General features: G+C 33.8%; 1 protein-coding gene across 1 annotated transcript; it reads left to right on the top strand.

Annotated features, from left to right (window-relative positions):
• LOC129804208 (uncharacterized) lies at positions 1 to 21989 on the top strand. The gene is made up of 6 exons (XM_055851321.1): positions 1 to 171; positions 19032 to 19200; positions 19272 to 19667; positions 19723 to 20049; positions 20126 to 20344; positions 20411 to 21989. The coding sequence occupies exons 1-6, from the start codon at positions 169 to 171 to the stop codon at positions 21571 to 21573; spliced, it is 2277 nt and encodes a 758-aa protein (XP_055707296.1). The 5' UTR covers positions 1 to 168; the 3' UTR covers positions 21574 to 21989.
• Positions 21990 to 23944: the final 1955 nt, after the last annotated feature.

The following is a 23944-nucleotide window of genomic DNA, read 5'->3' as shown; positions in this document are numbered from 1 at the left end:
AGTTGGCATTACAATTTTGCCACAAAAAGTTTTACGGTGTCACATCCAATTGTGTGTTCTGAACCCTCCTCCACAGGACGAAGGGGGACTGAGGTGTTTTGTGTGGTGATCCAATTTAAAGGATAAATATATTTAATTAAGCAAAAAAGGGACAATTAAGTGCACGTAATGGTGAGTGATCTTATTAAGTACTCACCCCACCCAACGGATTTTTTATTCAAAAATGTTCCAAAATAGTTCAAATAACGCAATTAGGTTCAATTCTGGATAAATTGAACTCAATTTAAGAGCATTCAATGCCAAGAAGTGCCCTGAAAGTGCAAATCTGCGGGGGGTTCGTCGCTTATTGCGTTGAAGTCTTTTGATTTATTTTGCTCCGCATGACAAAATTACACGCTCAATTGTGGGTAATTTTGAGTGAGACATCCAGGCAGTGACGAAATGGATTATTAATTCAATTTTAGTGTGTGTTCCCTTTGAGAACGTTATTCAGTTGTGCCTCATTTTTTTTTTTTTGAATAATCTCAAGATCTCATTAAGATTTCCATATGAACTCTCACTCATTTTCCATACAACATCTGAAAAATGGGGGACTTCAAATTCAAGAGATCCATGCTAAAAGTTACGTTTATGAAATACCTATCCATGTCGGCAAAATAGATTAAAATTTACTTGTGGGAATAGGGTATTGTGCTGGGTACCTTAAGTGGCTCCTCTTAGTGGAAATATTTCATGACCAGCACAAAAAAGCCTCCATACACTTGAAAATTTATTGCTTTCAGAGAATCATCTCATGCATTTGCCTCTTGCAATGTTTTTTTCTTTAATTTCATTTTATTTATCTCACACCCGCTGACCAAAGAAGGTCGCACGGGATGTTCGATGTTGTTTTTTGGGAAGAAGAGATGCCGTAAGAAGTGGATGTCCTTTGTAAAAGACTCCACCTTGACTGGAATGCATCATATGCAATTTTAATGCTCCCATAAACAAGATGCCGAAGATGAAAACAAATAATTTCGATTGCTTGAACACAGTGAAAAGTCATTATGCAAAAGAATCACAGTGACACATGGGTTAATATAATGATGATATAAATTGTATAATGATAATAACTAAAGACAGAAATTTCCATCATTAGCAATTAACATAGTTCAGATGACGCTGATCAATAGCCTTTTTTTTTGGTATTATGCAATTTCTCCCCAAATAAAATATTTTCCGTATTATTCACACACTAAAAAATGTAAATTACTTATGCGTGATGCTTTCGATTTCAACCTCTACGCAGTAAATATTGGTCAAAGAGACTCCTCATAAGAAGCTACCTTGGGGTTATAGATAAGTCATATAAAATAAATTAGCTAGCGATAAAGAGAACCAATAAACTTTTTTAATTTATCTAAAGTTCATTTGTCAAATTTATAGTTGTTACAAAATTTTGTTACAAAAATATTACAGGCTGAGTTCTTGAAGACAGAAACAATTTGTAATACGGTTTGACGCAGATAATGTTGTCTTAAATCGTTATCCTTAATACTGCATAATTGATAGAGATTTATCATTCTATTAAAAAATAATTCTAGAATCAATTTTATGTGAAACTATCCTATTCTATCCGATCTTCTTTAAATTTCTGAACTTTTCAGAAGAAATATTGAAATTTTAAAAATAAAACTGTAAAAAGGCCATAATTAATGCAGTAAATTGAGAGAAAACGTTTAAATATAAACAATATTATAATTCTTGAATTTTTTTTTAATGATTAATAGGGAAGTGCAACAAAAAGTGCATCAACTAAACCAAATTTTAACCCTTTTCATATATTTTATTAAAGTGCGATTTCTCGCACCGTTATGAATAGGTCGATATACGAACAGGTACAATAAATGTCTACAGAATGGACATTGATGAGACATTTGCTAGCCGCATATAAAAATTGAATAAAAAGTCAAAACTGGGTGAAAATTATAAAACAAATCACTAATTTAATTTTTTGAATTAAGTAAGTATTGATGTCAAATTGAAGCCGAAACTTTTTTATGAATTTTCTTTAGGACTTTCACAATAAAAAGTACCTACTCAAAGTCTTTACACAACTTCGAACATTATATCGGCTCCTTGATTGATAAATTTAATTTTATACACATTAATTTATAAAAAAAAACAGATTTTTTAACTGTTGATTTCTTCTATTGGACTTTCCAAGTCCGGCCTCAAATTGTCTTGAACTTTCCTGGAATTTTTAATCGATTTAATATATAAGTTAATGGAAGTTATTTAAAAATAAGTAAATTTTATTTCAAATAAAACTTTTTTAATCAAAACATATTAATTTACTATTCAGATCTTCCGGTGTTCGTTAGGTCCAATTTCTTTTTCTCAAATGAAAAACATTCAAATGTTTTTCCGAAGATTCCGACCTTCAATATGGGTTTTTCTTTAGTGGGTAAATTTGTATTAATTGAGAAACGTCTAAACGTCTAAAGTACTATTAGTATGATGTGTAGTTATAAGAATATATTAGACGTTTTTCAATTAACTAAAAAAAATCTAACTGACCCACTGAGGAACACCCATATCAAGGATCAAAAGCTTTGGAGTAAATTTGAGTTTTTTTTTTCATTTCAGAAAGAGAAGTTGCATCTGACTTCTTAAATTATTTATCTAAATTTACTAGAATAATATCAAATAGTTAATACAGTTTTTATGTGTAGGTCTAACATTCAATTATAATTTTATCTTTAATATTTAAGATTCAAGATAATTTGTAGTATCTGTGTAATATCTGTGTAGTATCATTTTGTTTCTAAATTTAAGAAAAGAGGAGTCTAAAGAGAAGTTCAGTTGATAAAAAATTAAATTATTTAGTAAAATTCCAAATCTTAATAAAGAGGGGTCCAATTTATTTATAATAAATATTATTAGCTTCTTAAATGATTAATTTTTTCTAAGTTCCCTTTAGAGTATTAATCAAATTTTTAATTTCTTCTGACAAAATTTGATTCTTTTAATGACTATATAGTTTAAATGCGCAAGAGTGATATTCTTACTAAAAATATCAACTGCCGTAACTGAATACTTTTCTTTAATAACTTTTTATTGAAAACTGAAACCTGAAATTAATTTTTAGAATCATATTGGAGATCAAGGTAGAATTAGTCAGCAAATGAAACTTTTGTCGCCTATAATTTGTTAAAAATTTGTATAAATTATACTGACAAATATTTCAATGAATAGGAAGAGAGATAATTACTATAAATAATTGGTAGTAGTTTCCTCAATATTCTTTCTAAGAAAACTGACACCCCACTGTCTAATTCTGTCCTAGACCTCCAAGATACCAAAGAATGTATAATAATGGGTTAGTTGGTGCATAATAACCACAACAATGTTAGAAAAATGGACTTTTATTATAATTTTTCGTAAAAATACACAATATGCGCTTCGCACAGTTCTGATACACATTTTTAACTTTTTTTGTTTCCTCTCTTACCTACTCCCTAAACCCAAGGTCTTAGGGTTTAGGGCGTATTTTGACCAATAACCTATGTTGAAAATTCTTTAAAAAATAATAATAAAATAATAATAATAAATAATTTAAAAAATAATATTCCATAAAAGTAGATACCAAATCTTTAAAATTAGTTTTTGACAAATGGTGAGAAAAAAACAAAAAATAAGGAAAAAAGAGACGTCACACATTAATTAACCGTACACAGAAAAAAATATTTTGTAAAATTGTTCGTAAATGTTTGTGAAATCCTATGGCAGACTTACGAAATGCTCGTGAATCGTATACCCACAAACAAGTTCGTAAAATCTTGTACTTTTTTCACAAACATTGTTCGTAAAATGATCATTTGACGAACATTTTTGTACTTTTACAAACATCTGCTCGTAAATGTTCGTCAATACCCAAAAAAATGTTCGTAAAATTTTGTCATTTGTTCGTAAATTTTTGCCAAACAAACAAAAATTTACGAACAAATACGGACAAATGACAAAATTTACGAAAATAAATGTTTGTAAAAGTACAAAAAATGTTCGTCAAATGATTATTTTACGAACAATGTTTGTGAAAAAAGTACAAACTTTTACGGACTTGTTTGTGGGTTATATGATTCGCGAGCGTTTCGTAAGTCTGCCATAGGATTTCACAAACATTTATGAACAATTTTACAAAATATTTTTTTCTGTGTATAGAAGAAATTGTTGACATAAAATATCTTAATAAGTTTATTCTTTCTATATAGGTCAATAATATAATTTTTGTTCAATGGAAATATTAGCGAGGTCAGGAAACTTTTTCACAATTGGTTAGTAATTTTATTGAAAAATTGGAAGTTTTGCCCAATACGATAGATTTTGGATTCATTATATTGGAATAAAACAATTTATAAAATAATTTTTTACCAAAATCTACGCGTTTATATCCTTGATTTTTTTTTATATAAAATGTCATTTTTTTTTAAACTGTCGTGCTGAGCAAATTTGTTTTCTAAACTGTTTAACATTATTTAAATGGTTTGAAGCAAAAAACAAAACAATGTAGCTCAAAGTACAAAAAAAAAAACAATTAAAATAAAACAACATAAGAATTTCTTATTGTTTTTAATCATCAAAAATCTGGTGCATTCATTCGAAGATTTATTAGCCTCTTCAGAAGCTCAGCCCAATAGGTTCAAACAAACAGTGTTATTGTTATCATTTTTATCACGAAAACCTTCTTGGCATTGTAAAGATCACTTGAGACATTGATTGAATGAGGTGTCAGAGAATTGCAAAATATTGTGTCATCCCACGGATTTTTTGTGTCCGCCAAAGAGAGACGACATTCTTCAAATGTAAACTACTGCGGAGGTGGTACTGAAGACATCAATGCGATTTAGTGTTTTAAACACTGTGGTACCATTGTGTGGTTATAGAATATGTTCTGTGAAACATGCACTTATCTTCATTAGACTCCTAATTTTCAATAGAGATTCATCGTTGATTTCCTCCGCCGCATAGCTCTTGGACCGAATGAAGAAATTCCAATTGAGATTACATAAAATTCAAATCTCACGCATTGCCAATGGCACAGAGAAGAGACTCTGTTTGCATAAACCATTTAATTTTTATTAATCAACATAATTAACTACAAAACACCACACAATAGAGGAATAATCTTCAATGTAGCGGAGGTTCCACAATATTGGGAAAGATGTTGGTCTTCTTGGAGGAATATGGTAAAAAAAATAAAAACAAGAAACATCGTATAGATCTTTCAATGTCAATCATATTAACAAGCGACTCTCTAAATGCGCCATTTGATTGCTATTTGTCCAACCGTTGAATGAGCTAATGAAAAGAATTACTGTCTTTTTTGCCTCGCATTCTATTGCACAGATGCAGAGATTTGCAAATTAGTCAGATTTTTGCAGCATTCATCATTCTCTTGGCATCTTAACCATTGTTCTTTTTTTTCCTTCCTCACCTTTTCGCATTTCAATTAGATTGTCCATTTTGCTCCCAATCATTCTATTAGCCATGCTATACTCTCGCTTGAAGATTCTTTGACCGAAGAAGGTTATTAAGAAAAGCTGTTGAGCAGCATCCCATAAGAGCACAAGTTTTTCCATAAATAAAAATTTCTGAATCAGTGAGAGTTTCGAGACGGAACTAGCCAGATCATCCAGGAATAGAATTTTTAGCGACACTAAAACAGGTTGATGCTGGGTGATCTAAATCGCACGTGGGTTTCAATTAAGCACATTCCCATGAAAGCAAAAGAGCTCGAGACATACAATTTGCTCACTGAAGATCACCATAAGATTAAGCTCTTCGCGAATGTTTGAAGCACTATTAGTCGGTGAAGCATTTGACAACATTTTAGCGCTCAATGAATTATTCATGAGCTATAGCAGTGTTTTGATTTCTGCACGAGTCATTCCATTACAAACTTATTGTATTGCATTGCTAGGCATTGAGTTGTGTACAGCTTCATGTCTTTGGATGATTGCTTGTACTTGCGGAGGTGATTCCGGGAATAAGGTCTTGAAAATTTCAGGCGCCTCTTCAATAAATAGCGGTTCAAAAGAATTATGTTACGTATCATTTATTGTAAATATTTATCAATGACGCAGCAGAAAAATGCAATATTGTTTAATTAAAGATGACAAAATAAGAAATTCGCGGAATAGTCGATTTTCGTAAGTTCGGTAATATTCCTTAAAAAAGTTTCAATTGTTACATTGGTCAGAATTTAAATTTGATTGGTTAAATGTTCAAAAATTGTAAAGTGTTCTTGGCTAAAAGAATATGATGATGTTATAAACTATCTTAACATATGTATTTGGTTGCATTTAAAGAGATTTCTGAACATTTAACTGTTTTTACTGACCATATAGCTCATTTGTTGACTTAAAATTTTTATCCGTTTACTACATTAGTAGATATAAGATAATAACTAAATTGTTAAAAAGCAAACAAAAGAGTCTTCCTATCTTGCATATTATTTAATTAATGGAGTGAAAAAATAAAGAAAAAATATAAAAGGCATAAACTAACAAAGTGAATTAGTAGAGTGGGCCTTCTGAATTTTGACCTATTCTTAAACCACCTCAAAATATGTCTAAAAACAAAAAAGTAACACAGATTAATTGAATGAAGCTTTTTGGGTAGTGTTTTATCTAATTTAATTGCATATGTCAGTAGGGGGAAGTGGGCACCTTTAAATTGGGGTACCTTTGAAATATGTCTTTTTTCTCCTATTTCTAAATGGAACTCGACTTTTCCATAATATTATTTAGCTCGACAAACCAAACTAACTAAATTACAATTTACATAAATACAATTGTGTAACTAAATTTACAATATAATAAGGCTGAATTCCATTTAAAAACATGAGAAAAAACCCAATTTTAAAGATACCCCATTTGAAAGGTGCCCCACTTCCCCCTAACTAAATAAATATTTTTGAGGAAAACTAAATCAAGAATTTTCAATACTGAATAATACTTAAAGCTTATTGTAAAAGGTAAAACCAGAGATTATTAACCATAATGGTAAGGGAAGGGTAATACAGATCGGAATGCTAAGAGACATGCTCAATATTTAGTTAAAATTATAAGCTGCGAAATACTAATTTGGTATTGCTAATTACCATATTAATTGTCCATTGAACTATATTAATTTGTGCATTCGAATTTTTACTATTTACAAAAGTGTAATAAAAAAAAGGTGAAATTACGAACACGGTCTCTATAGGGGTAAATGAGGCACATTCGTATCAGAGTACCTTTAAAAATGGGTCTAAAGCTGAGTTTAAAGGAATTAAAGGTTATCGTAATATAATTTACCTTCAGAATTGGTTTCTAGAGTTGAATTACATATATCATAGTGAAATACAGTTTCATTTAAAAATATCATTAAAAAAGCGCTATTTCAAAGATGCCACACTTCCTTCACCTCTCGCCACGAATTAAGTGTCTTACGGATAATTGATTTTATAAATTAACTGTGGACAAAAGAGTAGACAAAACTGTAGAGCACTGTTTGTAAAAGTTAAAAGGTAAAAAGTTGCGAATAATTTTTAAAAAATCATTTTATTGTGAGAAAAAAAAAACAATACAGGGATATCCTGACGGTCAATAAGATCACTGTGAATCGGTGGTTCCCTTCCCTAATCTGAGACATGGCTCAAGATGATTTTTTTTAGATGTTATGTTTTGAGGTACTAAAATTAAATAGCCAATATGAAATATCATAATTGACTAATATTTTTTACTATTACTTAAAAGTACTAGTTTATTACTAGTTTACAAAAATTGGATTTTGGATCTGAATAAATCAGCAGTTCAGATTTTTCCAGTATTTGAAAAGTTTGAAACAGATCTAATTTTGTACACTCCTTTTTAAACTTTTTAATTATCTTCTTAAAAGACCTCTAAATTTTAACGATTAGAGGTAGCGATATGGGTTTCTGACTCACACTTCAAAAATGTCAACCGCTATCTCTAACTATTTATCCTCTAGAATCAATAATATTAGAACAAATGTTCATATTACTACGTGTCAATCATGAAAGTCATCAAAAATTAAAGTTTTGAAAGAAAATCGTTAAAGCCTAAAAATGGCTTTAGATATGGAGGAAGAATATGAGAAAGAACAAACAAATTGGAGAAGAAAGAATTAATTATGAAAATGATCCGAGAATGGGCAATACCCTGAGGACCCCAATTGTGGTCTCTTAAGCGGTCTCAACGGTTCAGCCCAAGCGCCTGGCAAGTTGGACCTTTTTACATGGAGCTATTTCAAGCCAATTCCCAAATTGATCTCGGACTCAGCTCACAGTGCTCCAAAGGAAAAATTTATTTAAACAAAAATTTAGTATATTTATCCCTCCATACAGAAAGGTATCTTATAATACGGAAAAACTTCTCACTTTTTAAATATTTAGCATAACGATCACGAGTTCAGAAAAATTCCCATACGCATTTGTATGAGAAAGTAAGAAATTGGCTTCAACTTTGAAGGCCACTCGCCGGGGACTAGGTACAGCCTAATTCCCAAAGGTTTGAAATTTCTAGCCAAAAAGCGATTACAATGGTTTTCGTTGTTTTAAAAAATGAGAATTGTAAGCCATGTGAGAAAACCTGAAATTTAATGACCTGGATACACTTACGACTTAAGCCGAGAGGCACCTTAACGTCATTATAATCAAAATAATGCTTTGACTAAATTCCCACACTTTCCCACTAACTAAAACATGTCTCGTCTTAAGCCGTGTAACGGATTAGTCAGAAACTGATATAAAAACAATCTGATCATTATTTTGATTATAATTAAGTTAAGCTGTCTCTCGGCTTAAGTCATAAGTGTGTGTAAGGCATAAGGACCCTATATGCGTATCGTTTCTAAACACGTCAAATTTGAAAAGAATACATTGAAACCATCCTTTTGTCCCATTCGGATTCTAAAGCAGAAATTTTGAAGTATATCGAGGATAAAAAAATCTATGAAAAATTTTAATAAACGTTCTATTTTAAACTATTCACTTTTAACATGATAACATTTGCATAATTTATTTTTCATCACTTATTTCAGAGTAAAACTGTTCTAATTGGACCTAAAACTATTAGGGATAAAATTTATTGTCTGATATTCTGCTTCTTCTAACTTAAAAAAACTTCTAACTTTAACTTCAATAGAACCACAGAAACGAATATATGTAACTGCGAAATTTGGATTTTAATTGATTGAAATGCACCAAAAATAGATAGTTAGACTAGTCTAAACTTGTATTTATTTATAACGAAGGAGTTTTTAGGAGTTTGGATATTGATTTCAAGCAGCGAACTTACGTCAACCTATTTCCCGCGTGTCTAAAATCACCTAATAAATTTTAATCATCTAGAAGCATGAGATATCAATAAAAATTCTCCAGATTCGCACAAGTTATCGTCCGATAAATTATTCTAATTTATACCAATCAATTTCAAAATAGCGATAGAAACATCACAATAAAACTAGATATACTGAAAACAAGAAAGAGTTAAACAAAATTTCACAATTCAAGCTAGGGGTTTGTTTTTCTTAGGAAAATCCAGCTTTTGAAGATTCAATGAAATATTTCATTGGTATAAGCTTAAAATTCTTTGGAATTCCAACACCTCTTCTTGGTGCTGGGAGAGAAAAACCATCAAAGACCACCTTAAAAGCTAAAGATGAACTGCCTGATCGTGACGTCAGCGCGACTGAAGAATCGAGAGACAAATTGTAGGCGGATTTGGACGTGATTTTTTTCAAATATGTGTTAAGTGCTTTATTTCTGTCCACCTGAGCTGTCGTGCAGCGTTTGAATTTTGAAATATCTGCATTATTTATATAGACAACGGCAAAACACGAAAAAATCGTATCAAAAGTATTGTAAAGGTTACAATCTAAATTTTTTGCTATCCCATAAATTATACGTCGACCAATGTGTCCATGAAAGCATCTCCAAATATTTTTTTCCGTTTTTTCACGTGTTTTTTCGGTGTGAGAAATTATGAAATGTGTACACCACAATCTGGACTGTTGTCTTCAATGAGGAGCACGTTCGTGGACAATTTGTAGCAATTCCAAAATGTTCACAAATAGAGTCCAATGCTCCAATGTCGTTCAGTTTCCCATAGCCCGTCTCTTATTGCAGCATTTCTACTTGTGTTTGAATTGCACGCCAATTCGCACACTTTTGCCATCTTAATCAAGTTACAAAGATGATATTTAATTAGATTTAATTGCAAGATGCTATCAATAGTACGTAATTGAGCTACATTCTCTTAAGTTGCTTGGCATCGTCCTCCTATTGGAATTTTTTTAATGCAAAAAAATTATATGACGTACATTTGAAATAGATTAAACTAAAAACAGCTTTTATGAGAATTGCTGCAAAAACATTTACTATTTTTTAATGCCTCGATGTATTATTTAATCTGACTACTATTTTTTTTAAGTAAAAGCCAATACAATGCAAGAAAATGTCAATTCAATTGAGAATTGCAGTTTGCTAATCTTGCTAATGCTCTTACCGTGACAAAAATATAATGAATGGTTAATGAATGAATAGGGTTTATTCAAAATGCGCCTGTTGAGTAATACTGTGTTGCTATTTTACTAAATATTTATATTTTCCGATTAAATAAGACACCTTAACAAGGAAATGTTCTTTATTATTAAAATAGCTGATTAAAAACTTATTTGTAAGAAAAGATTCAAATTAAGCAAAACCTAAGTCTATTAAAATAAGGATTTTATTTAACCTTGGTAATATCGTTATCACTAAAACTTAATAAAGTCCTTTTTCCTACATTTGACAATGTTTTCGTTATTTTGAAAATATCCGTAAGTTAATTCCTAAAACTTTTCTCACAATACAATTTTACATCTTATGAGTATACATATGAGATATAGAGGGAGGTGAGGCTATATTGAATTGGGATTAAATTAAAAACACAATTTTTTCGCATATATCCACAGAAAGCTGAGCTTAAAGGTAATATAATTTAGATAGACAAAACAATTAAGGATCTGAATTAAATTATGGTAAGGTCCAACTTCATTTAGAAACATGGGAAAAATTGCGTTTCCAATGTAGCCCCACCTCCCTTTATAATTGAATAAATATAGGTAGTTTCTCATGGGAAATTAGAATTTACTTTCTTCAACTTTGGAATATTGATGTACTTATCAAGGTCGTCGCGACAAGGAGACAGGGAGGGGCCGATATACCTCCTCCCTACACAATATTCAATCAATAAAAGCACAAATATTTAGCTCACCTTAATGGAAATCTTTTGAGAATTTTTAAAACCAGAGTCGAAAATCACTCAATTCGAATTAAAATCTATATTTAAAATGTCAAAAACGTTTTTTAGTGGATTTTGGAAAGTTTTTCCAAACGATATAGCTATATTGTTCTACAAGAGCTGTTAAGGTATCTCTTAGGCTTTCCATATCTATGGCCCAAAATAATCAAAATTGGTGTAGAATATTAAGGTTTTTGTGAAAATCCTTCAAAGAAACTTTAAAGAAAAACTTTTAAATCTGTTAAGAACATTTCCTATTCAATTTTTAAACCATTTTCCGTTTTTTTTTAAGAAAAAGTCCAATATGATGTCTCTTAGCAAGTTTTCATTTTACGAAATTCGTAAGGTTTTATAATGATTAAGTTTAAATTAGATTTTAAAAAACACTAAAGAAATTTTATTAGGTGAGATTCTTAACAATCTCACCTACTATAATCCTAACAAAATTTCATGTCCTCCGATCGACCTCAAATTTGGCCAAAATGTGTTTCAGCACTTCCTGATCACGAATATATATGTGGCTAATTTACGTTCCCGGCCGCTCTTTGGAGCTTAATAGCTCCTAAACTAAAAAAGATATCGACTTGCGGTTTTCGGCAAAGGTTATATATCGGGTGAAAATTGTAACTTGGTGCATTGACCCCCCACCCCCCACCCCTCCTTCCGCCATTTTGAAGACCCCCCTTTTTTTGTTTTCTCAATAGCTCCGCCCCTATGGCATCGAGCGGGCTCAAATTTTAGTATGTTATAGCTGGGCCTTAGAGCTTTCCATCAATACCAAACTTAAGGTGCCCTGACCCCCCAGACCCGAGCTATAAGGGTCCAAAAAAAATTTCTTAAAATGGCCATAATTCCGATTCTAATTGTCAGAATTTAAAAAGTGAGGGCTTTTTGGAAAGCTCTCGTGAAATGCCACTTCCCCTTCTAACATCGCAAGTTCATAAAACCACCGCTAGGGGCGCTATTATTAAAAAGAAAATTTTTAAATCTTATAAGTTAAATAACTCAAAAATTCCATTGTGCATCGGGCTGAAATTTTAGTATGTTGTAGCCGTTGATTATACCTATCAAACAAAAAAAACCTTAAGTCGATCCATAACCCCTGACCCGAGCTATAAGGGGTCAAAATTCGAACATTGACCGGCCTCTATCTCCGGTTCTAATTAACATAGCGACCTAAATTTTACCTTTTTGGTTTCGCCTCGATGAGCACTTTCAGATGGAAGTTCAAAAAGTCACCACAGGTGGCGCTGTGATAGCGTCAAAATTCATCGAAATTCAAAGTCACTTTTCTCAAAAACGGCATTGTGCAAGTTAATGAAATTTTAGTATGTTGTATTCCAGTCTAGGACGTTTCCAAAATGGTGCGTATGCGCGCTGTGGTTTCAATAGAACCGGAGATATGAGGGGTCAAAGTTCACAAAATTCAAAAAATCATATCTCCGGTTCTATGTGACCGATTTTGATGAATGAGGGCTTAAACGAAAGATCTCACCAAATGCTACAACTTTCTAGAACATTTGAACTTTGTGGGACCAACACCAGGGGCGCCACAGTCGAAAAACCAATTTCAATATCACATAACCTCAATTATCTCGACTGTCGCTGAACCAATTTTGATGATTACTTCGACATAATTGTAGGGCACATTTGTCTCTACATTTCGTCCATACATCATTTTCCACTCAGACTACGCTATCACTTCGATTTTGCCGTTTAAGTGTGAAAAAATTGATTTTTCCCATAATAACGCTTTGAAATCACTCAGATGCCAATTTGACTGCCCCTACTCCAGCAAGACACTTAAAATAGGGTTTTAAATGGAAAGTCCCGCAAAATACAACAATTCCTTGATATAGTTGAAGTTCAACAAATGACTACTTGGGGAACTCTGGATGAAAAAACGAGTTAAGAAACAAAAAACCTCGCTTATCTTGGCTTCTGAGTAATCGATGAGATCATGTTCTATGGGAAAATTATAGAGAACATTCTGGTCTACATTTCACCCATATATCACTTTTCTATCAGTTCATCCAAATCCTTGATATTTTGGTTTAAATACAAAATTTGTATAATTTCACGAATTTGATTCAAGATAACTGAATGGCGTCTCCCTACTTTAGCATCAAATCGAATTTGCATGCACTCCGAGTTAGCTCACGTTAAGAATCTCACCTACATAAGCCGGTTAGGATTATCTGTCCCTTTATCAGAACTTCCACAAAGAAAAGCTATTTCAAGCTCTTTGAAGCTCTAAGAAACTTAACAGCTATCAAAAACACTCACAATAATCAAAATCGGATTGAAATTACATATATTCTGATTTTTTAAACTTAGGTCTAAAACCTTTTTTTATGTAATAATATTTCTTTTCGGATTGGGTGAAGGGAACATCTATTGCCAATTTAAGAACTCATGTCAGGACCTATTGACACCCTACTCTGTACCATTTCGAATATTAAATTTGAACATCTCTATAAGGAAAAGGTATATTACAGAAAAAACGTCATATTAGTTACATTTTATTACATACAGTAAATAAATTACAACAGTTTAATAAAAGCGTCAATAGTAGTGATTTCCTGATGAAGAGATGTTCCTTCGACCCTATATTTGATGCTGATAGCTCAAAAAATTTCCCCATAAAGACTTATAAAAAGGATTTTATTCATTTTCCCATAAACTAAAATTCTTTAACACTGGTAAAAATAAAAGGGTCAAATTGACCCTTTTCCAAAGGATGGATCATATTTGACTCTTTGAAAGGGTCACCAGGTACCCTTCGAAAGGGTCACGGTTTTGACATCTATTTAATTCCGGAATGAACGAATAAAAAAACAATGAAAAAGTGATCTTTGGTGTTCGCTCAGATGAGAGAAATACGATATCAGTAATAAGTTTACAATAAAACATGATTATTCGTGATATATGTGCATACTAAATTTCAAGAGATACAAAAGTGAACCTTTCAAAGGGTCAAATACGATCCATCCTTTGAAAAGGGTCAATTTGACCCTTTTATTTTTACCAGTGAATGTTGTATTAAAATAGTTGTTTTTTGTGAGATATTTCAACAAAATATTGTTCTTTGCGTTGAAAAAACGGTTTTTAGGATATAATCTTACTAAAAATTTTCTCCTGAAATACATAATTTCAAATTTGGCCCACATCTTATTAAAATCCTAACTACGAACTTGGTTTATAAAAACAATTTAATACTTTTTCAAATAATTTTAAAACTTTTTTATGCAAAATTTAATTTTTTAAGGTAATGAACTACAAAAAGGATTCATGCATTTTTTCGAAAATCTGTTTTATTTGTTCGAAAGCTTTCGACATGGCTGTAGGCCAAACGGTAAAAGATATCGACGATGCCCCCCCCCCATAAGTCATACTTAGGACAGTTTTTTTACCTTCCCTCCCACCTCGTTCTTCCTCTCCAACTCCATATTTTTTGGTTTATCTTAAAAATGGCTCCTAGTTTTTTTTCATTTTCAAATATGTTTTGGAGGTAGTCAAAGTGAATATTTCGTCCTTTCGTCAAAGTTTAACAACTTTGGAGAATTATTTTTCAATTGATTCGCTTAAATTTGGATTATTTGAAAGATCTTGAAATTTCCAATTCAGCTATATCGGACTTATTTGGTAAAGTACTCGTAATTGATATGTCTTTCTCGGATTTTCTTTTTATTTGTCCATATACTAGTTACTCATCCTGTTGAAATAATCTAAAACGTACTTTTATGAAGTTTTTTTTATTTTATGAAACACAGGATCAATTAATAACAGTTGTTACTCTTTTGCTTTAATTCTAAAGATCTACCAATTAATTAGAAATATGAAAATTATAGAAAAAACATTTCTGCTTATTAGGAAAAAAACGAAAAGGTTTCGATGTTTATATTTGAATTCAGGCAAATAGAAAAACTGCTCTTTAACATAAAGGTTAGTGACGCATGTATCGACTATAAAGGTTGTTCAATCGTCACTCAAAAAAAAATATATATATATATTTATTTATTTTTATTATTCATTACTTTTCACTACATTTTTTTACAAAAATTCTTGCATTAATTGCTAATGGAATAAATATAGGGGAATGTAGGCAGGCTTCGCACGTGTGTGCTTTCAAACGATGTGAATTTTCTCTTTATTTCCAAAGAGTTGGTTCAGAATTTCTTAGCCATAAGTTAAGTAATTATGAACCTTATCTTCATTGTAAAAATAGGCAGCCAAGCCCTTCTTTCCTAGGTGCTAGGATCACAAATAGAAAATTGGCCCAAAATGGGTAATTTTAATGGCACACATTTCATTTGATTTCTCATATTTAAACTCATTTCTAAAAAAAATCACTTACGCAGTGGATGAAGAGTATACTAGAGATGATATTTACGTAATAACTTTTTGCATCGGAGGGAAATTGTTTTCACGGTGCCGGAAAATTCGCAAGTACTACACTGTGTGTGGTTTCAAACACTGAATGTGTGAGCATTCGCATATGCATCCGGCAACTTCAGATTGAAAACCATAACTTCACTAAAGCCTCATAAGCCACAGGGAGACAATCCTGGACATTTCCTCTTCGACAGGCGTATAGTTTCCTGCCCATCTCCATGAAACGACGTTTATTCGCAGTGTGAACCGTGTGAACATGCTCACCATTAGCCTGGGACTCAATGTCACTAACTAAACTGCTACCATGCTAAAGGATATCGAAAAAATTATGAGCCACTTTAAACATTTGCAATAAGAATTAGGAAAACCAAACATTTTACTCACAAAGCGAGTGTTACTCGAACACTCTGAAAAACACAGAAGCTTATCACCTTTCTTAATATAATTTATGCAACCTTTAGGAAAACAAAACAATATTAACATAACCTCTACAATGTTCCGGCGATTCCAGCTGACCAGACGATTAATTTTGACAGTTTAGTCGATTTTCGATATTTATTTGGAAGAAAAAACAGTGCTCCAGAAAATATGGAAAAAAGTGTTTTAAAGATCTTCTTTTAGTGCAGTGATAGTTTCCGCGGGTTCACGGGGGTACAGTATAACCGTAGGAAAATAATTCTTAATTGTGGATAAAATTTATTTCGAGAAAAAAAGCAATGACGAACCCAAACCCCCCATCGTGTGAACGCTGGCCCCGGGGGCAAGAATCGCACAAATCGTCATATTTTTTTCATTTTCATGTCCAGGAAAAACCAACAATTCTGTGATAGTGGACTAGGCATGCATAGAAACCTAAAGTATCACAGATTTTTTTGGTGTAGTGCAATTTATTGCCCATTTTACAGTTTAGTCAGAAAAAAATCCTGAATATGAAGCACGAAAAAACGTGCGAAGGCTGCCTGCATTCCCCTAGTAAGAGATAATTCGTTAAAAGCGATCGAATAATTTTCAAAAAAGGTCATTTTATTTTGGAGTGACGATTCAACCCTCATGATCGATACATGCTTCGCTTACCTTAACCACTGTGGAACAAAATTTTACAAAAACTTTTTTATTTTATATCTGTATCTACATTTATAATAGCTTTACACATTCACACATCACCTAAATTAAATAATATTTTCGTGATTTGCATTTATTTTTAATTCTAATTTCGAGTTTTACAGCATTTTAAATAACATATAAATAACTGTTTATAATACCATAAATTCGTAAGATTTCGCCAAGAACTTGAAATAAAATAAATCAGAAATTCTCAATAAATATAAAGATTCTACCATAAATTTGATTACTAGCGTTGTAAACACTATTTATCGTGCTAAAACATTAAGAGTTGTAGCGGACAAATTAGTAATGTGCATAAAATATCCGTGAGAGAAAAATTCAAAGAATTTTCCCCCAGTTAAACGTATAAAAATGCAATTATCAGGAAATAATAGCAATTTCTGAGATATTTCACGCATTTTATTATGGCAGACGAGTGATGAAAAAAATGTAGTTAAATCACAATCCTAACCTTGGACCAGAAGATGGCATTTGACAAGGTTCCAACATTCATAGGCGTTGTGCATCTAATATACAGCGCGTGTGACCAAAAGTTTATTAATTATTTAAATGAGTCAAACAAATATAAATATCATTCTTTGGAGAAGAAAAATCGTTTTCAAATATCTTCTTTGTTGGCATTTTCTTTTTGGCAAATTGTGTAACACTCATAATTGATTAAATAACGTATATAAATGATTTTTGTTGGAAAAAATTGCTTCTTCAATGGCATTCGGAGATGATGGAGATATGATCTACAAGGCTTTGATGACTTACCTATCGAACTATTTTTTTTTTGTGATAAAATGATCAACTGAAAGTAAATTGTAATGCCATGTTTAATGTGCCGGAAAAATAGTGTTCTGCAATAAATTTGAAGTCATATGTTAATGAGGAATTTTTTTTAAGTGGACCTCATATGAATCCTCATTGCGATAGCATCTAAGTGGTTTGGACTTGATAGAAGAAACATCTCTTGGGGATTGTTAAATGTGGAGCATCTTTTAACATCTGTTTCGTGTAGATGATGGTGTTAATAAATTTTACGAGATTCCTAAATGACAATGAGGTATATTTGAGATTACGTTTATTTTTGTTGAATCTGGAGGTCACATGCAAATGTTAACAGCCACTGAAGATGAAATCGAAAGGTGTGATAAAATACCTGAGCACACTCCATGAAACTGAAATAAACGCCGAAAGATAGATAAAGTCTAAAGTAGCTTCTGTTTGTTGAGCTTTCAGTAGTTATAGCTTTGAACTTCAAAACAGAAGCTAAAAGAGATCGTGATATTATTGCCCAAAAGTGACTTCATTAGCCTTAAGCATGCGAAAAATCGCACACTTTTATTGTCCATTGTCTTAGGAAGAACACCCCGACTGAAGTGGTATACGAGTGTAGAATTTGCTGTGAATCACAAGTCTCTGTGCCGTAATCTCATCAAGATGATCGCAAATTTACGTAACTAAACTATAAACATAAACTATGTTGGAATATTTCTGCGGAAATTTCTTCTATGACAAAGTTGATGCATTTGAGAACCAAAGCACAATATACCGTGGCTCGTGATGCCGTTTTGTTGGTTTTTTTTTAAAGGATTTTGTAATACACTTTTCTAACTCCTTTTGTTCATGGAGAGAAGCAGATTTCTCAAGATGGCATTTCTGTGGATCAGTGGCGTCAAGATCCCCCGCAGCAGAAAACACCTTTTATTGCACATTATTCCGGAATGCTTCGGAATATTTCAAGGTTTACCATCTTTGGCATCTTTTGCAAGAATTTTGCTCAAGAGTCTTTCAAAAAAATGCAAAAATTTATCTTAAAAACTCTGCCAATGAAATTTTGCATCAATTAACCGTCAAATTTATTATTAGTCTGTGATGTATAAATTGGGTGATCGTGGGTGTTAACAACATAATCTTATAAACGTTAATCTGTCAAGCAATTACCTGCATCCTACGGATTAATTGATGATGGCATTAAAACAAATAATGGTTTTCCCATTACTTTCCCGCACACAATATCCCAAGTAATTTATATAAAATAGTATATCTGACAACGAGGGAAACTCTTGCTACATTTTCATGGCAAAAAAGACTAAAACAATCCGATCAAGATCATCTTCTCATTCAGTCATCTTCATTGTCACACACGAAGATGAAAGCATCCGCATAAATTAATAGCTTCCTGTTTCTTTTCAGAGAGTCTTTGTGGCTCTATTGGCAATCTGTGCTCTGGCACGAGCTGATATTTCTCTAATATCGGCGGGATCTCTCAATTCTGCCAATGACGATGGATACTATTATCCTAAACCAGCAGTTCCCTTTGAACTTCCAACTAAGCTGGAACCCGTTGTGATCGTTCAAAAAGGTAAGAATGTGTAAGATACTTTTGGCTCAATTCGAATGCAAATTAATGTAATTTAATACTTTCTATTTCAGGATATGACTATCCAAAGCCCAAAATTCCATTCCCACCCGTTTCAGAGTATAAACCTGTTAGAATTGTACCGGAATACCTACCTCCAACCACTCCAGCTCCAAGGCCAAGTGGTTATGTGTATCCAAAGCCACAGGTGCCATTCACTTTACCACCTCCAACCACACCGCGGCCACCACCAAGGCAGGTCTTCGTTCAACAAAAAGCACCAGTGGTAGAACCCCAAGGGTACTTCTACCCTAAGCCTAAGGTGCCCTTCCCGCAACCAACTGCACCAAAACCAGTGGTAAGAGGATATGAATACCCTAAGCCTGTGGTGCCTTTCACCCTACCACCACCAACCACTCAGAGGATCTACACAACTCAGAAACCTGTAACCTTACCACCTCCAACTAAAGGTGAACAAACTTGAATTTACCTAATATCATATACTAATCTTTGTCTTATTCTTAGGTTACGTGTACCCTGTGCCTAAAGTTCCTCTGACTCTACCCCCTCGTCCAGTGCCAACAACACCAAGGCCAGTTTTTACAACGCAGAAAGCTCTCCCTATCTCCACACGAGCACCTCCTAAGCCTCTTGAGGGCTACTCATACCCCAAACCTGTGGTTCCCTTTAATCTACCCAGCCCAACAACTCCCAGGCCACCACCACCCCCTCCACCGCCAAGACAGGGCTACTATTACCCCAAGCCTGAAGTGCGTCTACCTCTTCCAACAAGACCTCCACCCCCTGCGCCAACCTATACAGCCCTCAAACCCCTACCTATTGTCAAGCAAGGTCTGATCATTCTTTAATCCCTCTACATACTGTCTTCTTTACAGCCAATCACTTACTTCCCCTTCTTTTCTCTAAGGTTATGTATATCCTAAACCTCCGGTGCCTTTCTCTCTTCCACCGAGGGTCTTTGTAGCTGAAAAACCTCTTCCAATTACAACACAGCCACCTGTGTATTTGCCTCCTGTTACAACACCGAGACCAGTGACTGTGTCCTATTTGCCACCACCTACAACTCCTCGTCCACCCCCTCCACCTCCTCCTCGTGTTGTCGTTCAGAAATCTCCGGTGATTGAAGGTAGGCCTGTTTATTGATTTACATGCATAATATTTGTAAACGACATTTTAATGATATTATACATAGGTTACAGTTACCCACGTCCTCGAGTGCCGTTCGCCCTTCCACCACCTACACCCAGAGTGTATACTACTGAGAAACCTGTAACGAGAACTACCCCAGTTCCAACATACCTGCCACCAAAGCCAACACCAACATACTTGCCGCCACCATCCACTACCTTGCGAACTCTTCCACCTCCAGTCTACACAACTCAGAAACCCCTGCCAATTGTGACTGAAGCCAGGACAGCTCCCCCAGCAACGTACTTACCTCCCACAACAAGAAGAGTTTATACAACAGAGAAACCAGTTTATTTACCACCTAGGACCACAACTCCAAGACCACCACCACCTTCACCAACTCCGACATATTTGCCGCCAGTTACACGACCACGAACGACACCACGACCACCTCCTCCACCCCCAAGGCCAACCCCTAGTTACCTGCCTCCTCCAACTACGAGGAGGGTATTCACGACAGAAAAACCAGTGTATTTACCCCCAGTTACTACAACACCTAGACCGCCACCACCAAGACCAACCCCTACATACCTTCCACCCCCTTCAACTGTAAGAGTGCCTGTTCCAGTCTACACAACCCAGAAGCCTCTGCCAATTGTTACAGTCGCTAGAACAGTAGCTCCAGCATATCTTCCACCTAGAACTACAACTCCTAGGCCTCCACCACCTAGTCCTACACCCACTTACCTTCCTCCCCCATCAACAGTGAGGGTACCTGTTCCAGTTTACACAACCCAGAAGCCTCTGCCAATCGTTACAGTTGCGAGAACAGTAGCCCCAGCATATCTACCACCTAGGACTACAACTCCTAGACCTCCTCCATCTCCAACTCCTAGTTACTTACCACCAGTACCTAGGACTACCCGCCCTCCTCCTCCATCCCCTACTCCAACTTACCTTCCACCTCCGACAACGAGGAGGGTATTCACAACTGAGAAGCCAGTGTATCTGCCGCCAGTTACCACAACACCAAGGCCTCCTCCACCAACTCCAACATACTTGCCACCTAGAACAACCCGACCTCCTCCACCTCCTACCCCAACCTATCTCCCGCCTACAACAACTCCAAGACCAACCCAACCTCGGACTACTCCAACACCGGAATATTTGCCACCTCAACCTAGTGGATACTTCTATCCCAAACCCGCTATTCCCTTCGATTTTTAAGGCATACCCTGCAGCAGCATTCCAAACTTTTATCATATAAAAGTCATTGCCACTCTGTGAGTGACTGTTAACGGAAAATCAGATGGATATAATATTTAAAGAGAATGATTTAAGGAACTATATAGAAAATTCAAGAAATCCCTTATCAAGGGTCCAAAAGATAGAAATAAAATCTTCAATTAAATTTCCCTTTGCACCACACTGCCAGAAAATTAGAGTCCCAGTTCACTGATTTAATTATATTATGGTTTTGTAACAAAATTTCAACACTTAACGCGGTGAAAATTGCTTCTAAGAGGAGTTGATGGAAATTATAGACTATTGTAAATTGGTACCTCTGAGGTGCAAAAACAATGATTTCTAAATACTCATTCTTTTTGTGAAGATATAACTTAATAAAGTATAAATCTTGTGGATCATATTTTTTATTAACGTTTCAGTCTACCAATGATCTCAAATCTCCACCCATTGACCCACTAATCGTTCGATTTAGCTTCAAAAGAGCCTATATCGTAAATTTGACCACAACAATAGATTTTTGACGTTTTCTTGCATCTTCAAAATGTGATTATTTAACAAAGTGCTGAGGAACATCAATATCGATTTTGAATTAACCTTCGTCACCACACACCAATAAATCTTATTTTTCCGCGTGAAAATCAGCTTACAAATGGTTTATTAATTCGCCGCTAAATAATTCTTTATCTCGTCAAATTCAGTTTAATAGCCTTCATTGGGAAAATATCTTTCGGGTGTGTCACTGTTCATTGCATCATGTAAAATTATTTAATACGGCTAAATGTGCTAAATTGACGAGATGAATCTGCAATTTCTACTATGCTTATCATAATTTTCTAATTTATGGCAATTGTCTTATTGATTCTCTCCTCTCATAAGAAACACTCAGAAACCAATGATTATAGTGATGATCTAATCTCAAGATGGTTTTACAAAATCTTTCGTTGATTGAAGACTTTTAATCAAATGTTAGAAGTGTGGAGGAGTTGAGAAGGTTTCTTTAGATAGACATTATATTGGGAAAATTACAGAAAAAAATTATAATAATGGTTCACTTCAATACACTCATTTAACTGCTCGAGTTTATTTTTTATCCCATTGACGAAGCGTAATATCGTTAAATATCATTAATAATATACAGGGTGAGTCGATTGAACTGCAACCAAATTTAGATTTTGTAAATTTAATTTTATCCATTATAATATTATAATTTATTGACTAGTCCTTTGTCTTAAATTTCCTGAAAAGAGCCATGGATCAAATCCATTAAAAACATAGAAAAATTTCGAGTTGTTCGAAGCTTAATTCATCCGGAGGTAGCGTGCGTTCCCTTATGAATTTGAAACTGCTTGTGATAGGATGCTCATATTTTGCATAATTATATTTCGTTTTATTGGTTATTAGAAAGTTTTTGAGATTTTTATTTTTATACGTAATGGAACTCTAACATGATGGGGCGATTGGCGCGATTGTTCTATATTTGACCGAAAAGTCTTAAATGACTATCTTTGATTAACTTTCTTGACCATCTTGGCTATCTTTGGTTAAATCTTGTGATTTTTGAAATGAAACTCGATACAATAATACTACTAGCATTATGAAACGTTATAGCGGATGTTGAAAAAAATTGCATTATCATCAATCATCGTCCTTAAAGTGAAGAAGCGGATTAAATAAAATTCGCGTCATGTAGACAAGTGATCTGTGAGACTCACATAATAGCAATAACCACGAGAGAAATATTGGAAAAGGACCTCTATATAAAGCCTTACAAATTCCAAAAAGGAAAAGATTTCATCGGTGATATTCAAAAAAAAAAGTTAAACTTGTATAAGACGAATCGATTCTGCGGTTAAAGTCCCTGCCTTTTTTTTGAATGCCTATAGACTGATTGTGTACACAATGCATGTGCCTTATCCCTAATGCTGTCTACACACTGGAAGCAACTTTTGTAAAAAAAAATGCCTTTTTAAAAAATTCTGATGTTTCTGCCTACAGGGACAGGGGAAATTTTCTTTGAAAAGGCATTTTTTAAAGAAATTTCTACTAGTTTGTAGAGGCCATAAGGTTAGCCCTCTGAGCTCGCATGCATCTTTACAGGTTATTAGTGAACATGCGTATAATTGGATGAAGAAACTGGCGTGATATGTATATATAGGGGACTCTCCGCTGATGGCCAGTGGATTTGAAGTCACTTCACAAAGAAAAACACTTTATCATTCTTGCCCAGAGCTTTCGGTCCTATATATCGACCTTCTTCAGTAGTCGACTAAACTATGTTTTTCGTACTTTATGAGGTTCATTATTTTGTGTGGGATTGGATAATATCATTACTTTCAGATTATCAATTGGG

Source organism: Phlebotomus papatasi, chromosome 2 (genome assembly GCF_024763615.1).
Source record: "Phlebotomus papatasi isolate M1 chromosome 2, Ppap_2.1, whole genome shotgun sequence".
Classification (NCBI taxonomy): Eukaryota; Metazoa; Arthropoda; class Insecta; order Diptera; family Psychodidae; genus Phlebotomus; species Phlebotomus papatasi.
Note: the sequence above shows the minus strand (reverse complement) of the source record. Positions and strands in the feature narration are given on the sequence as shown.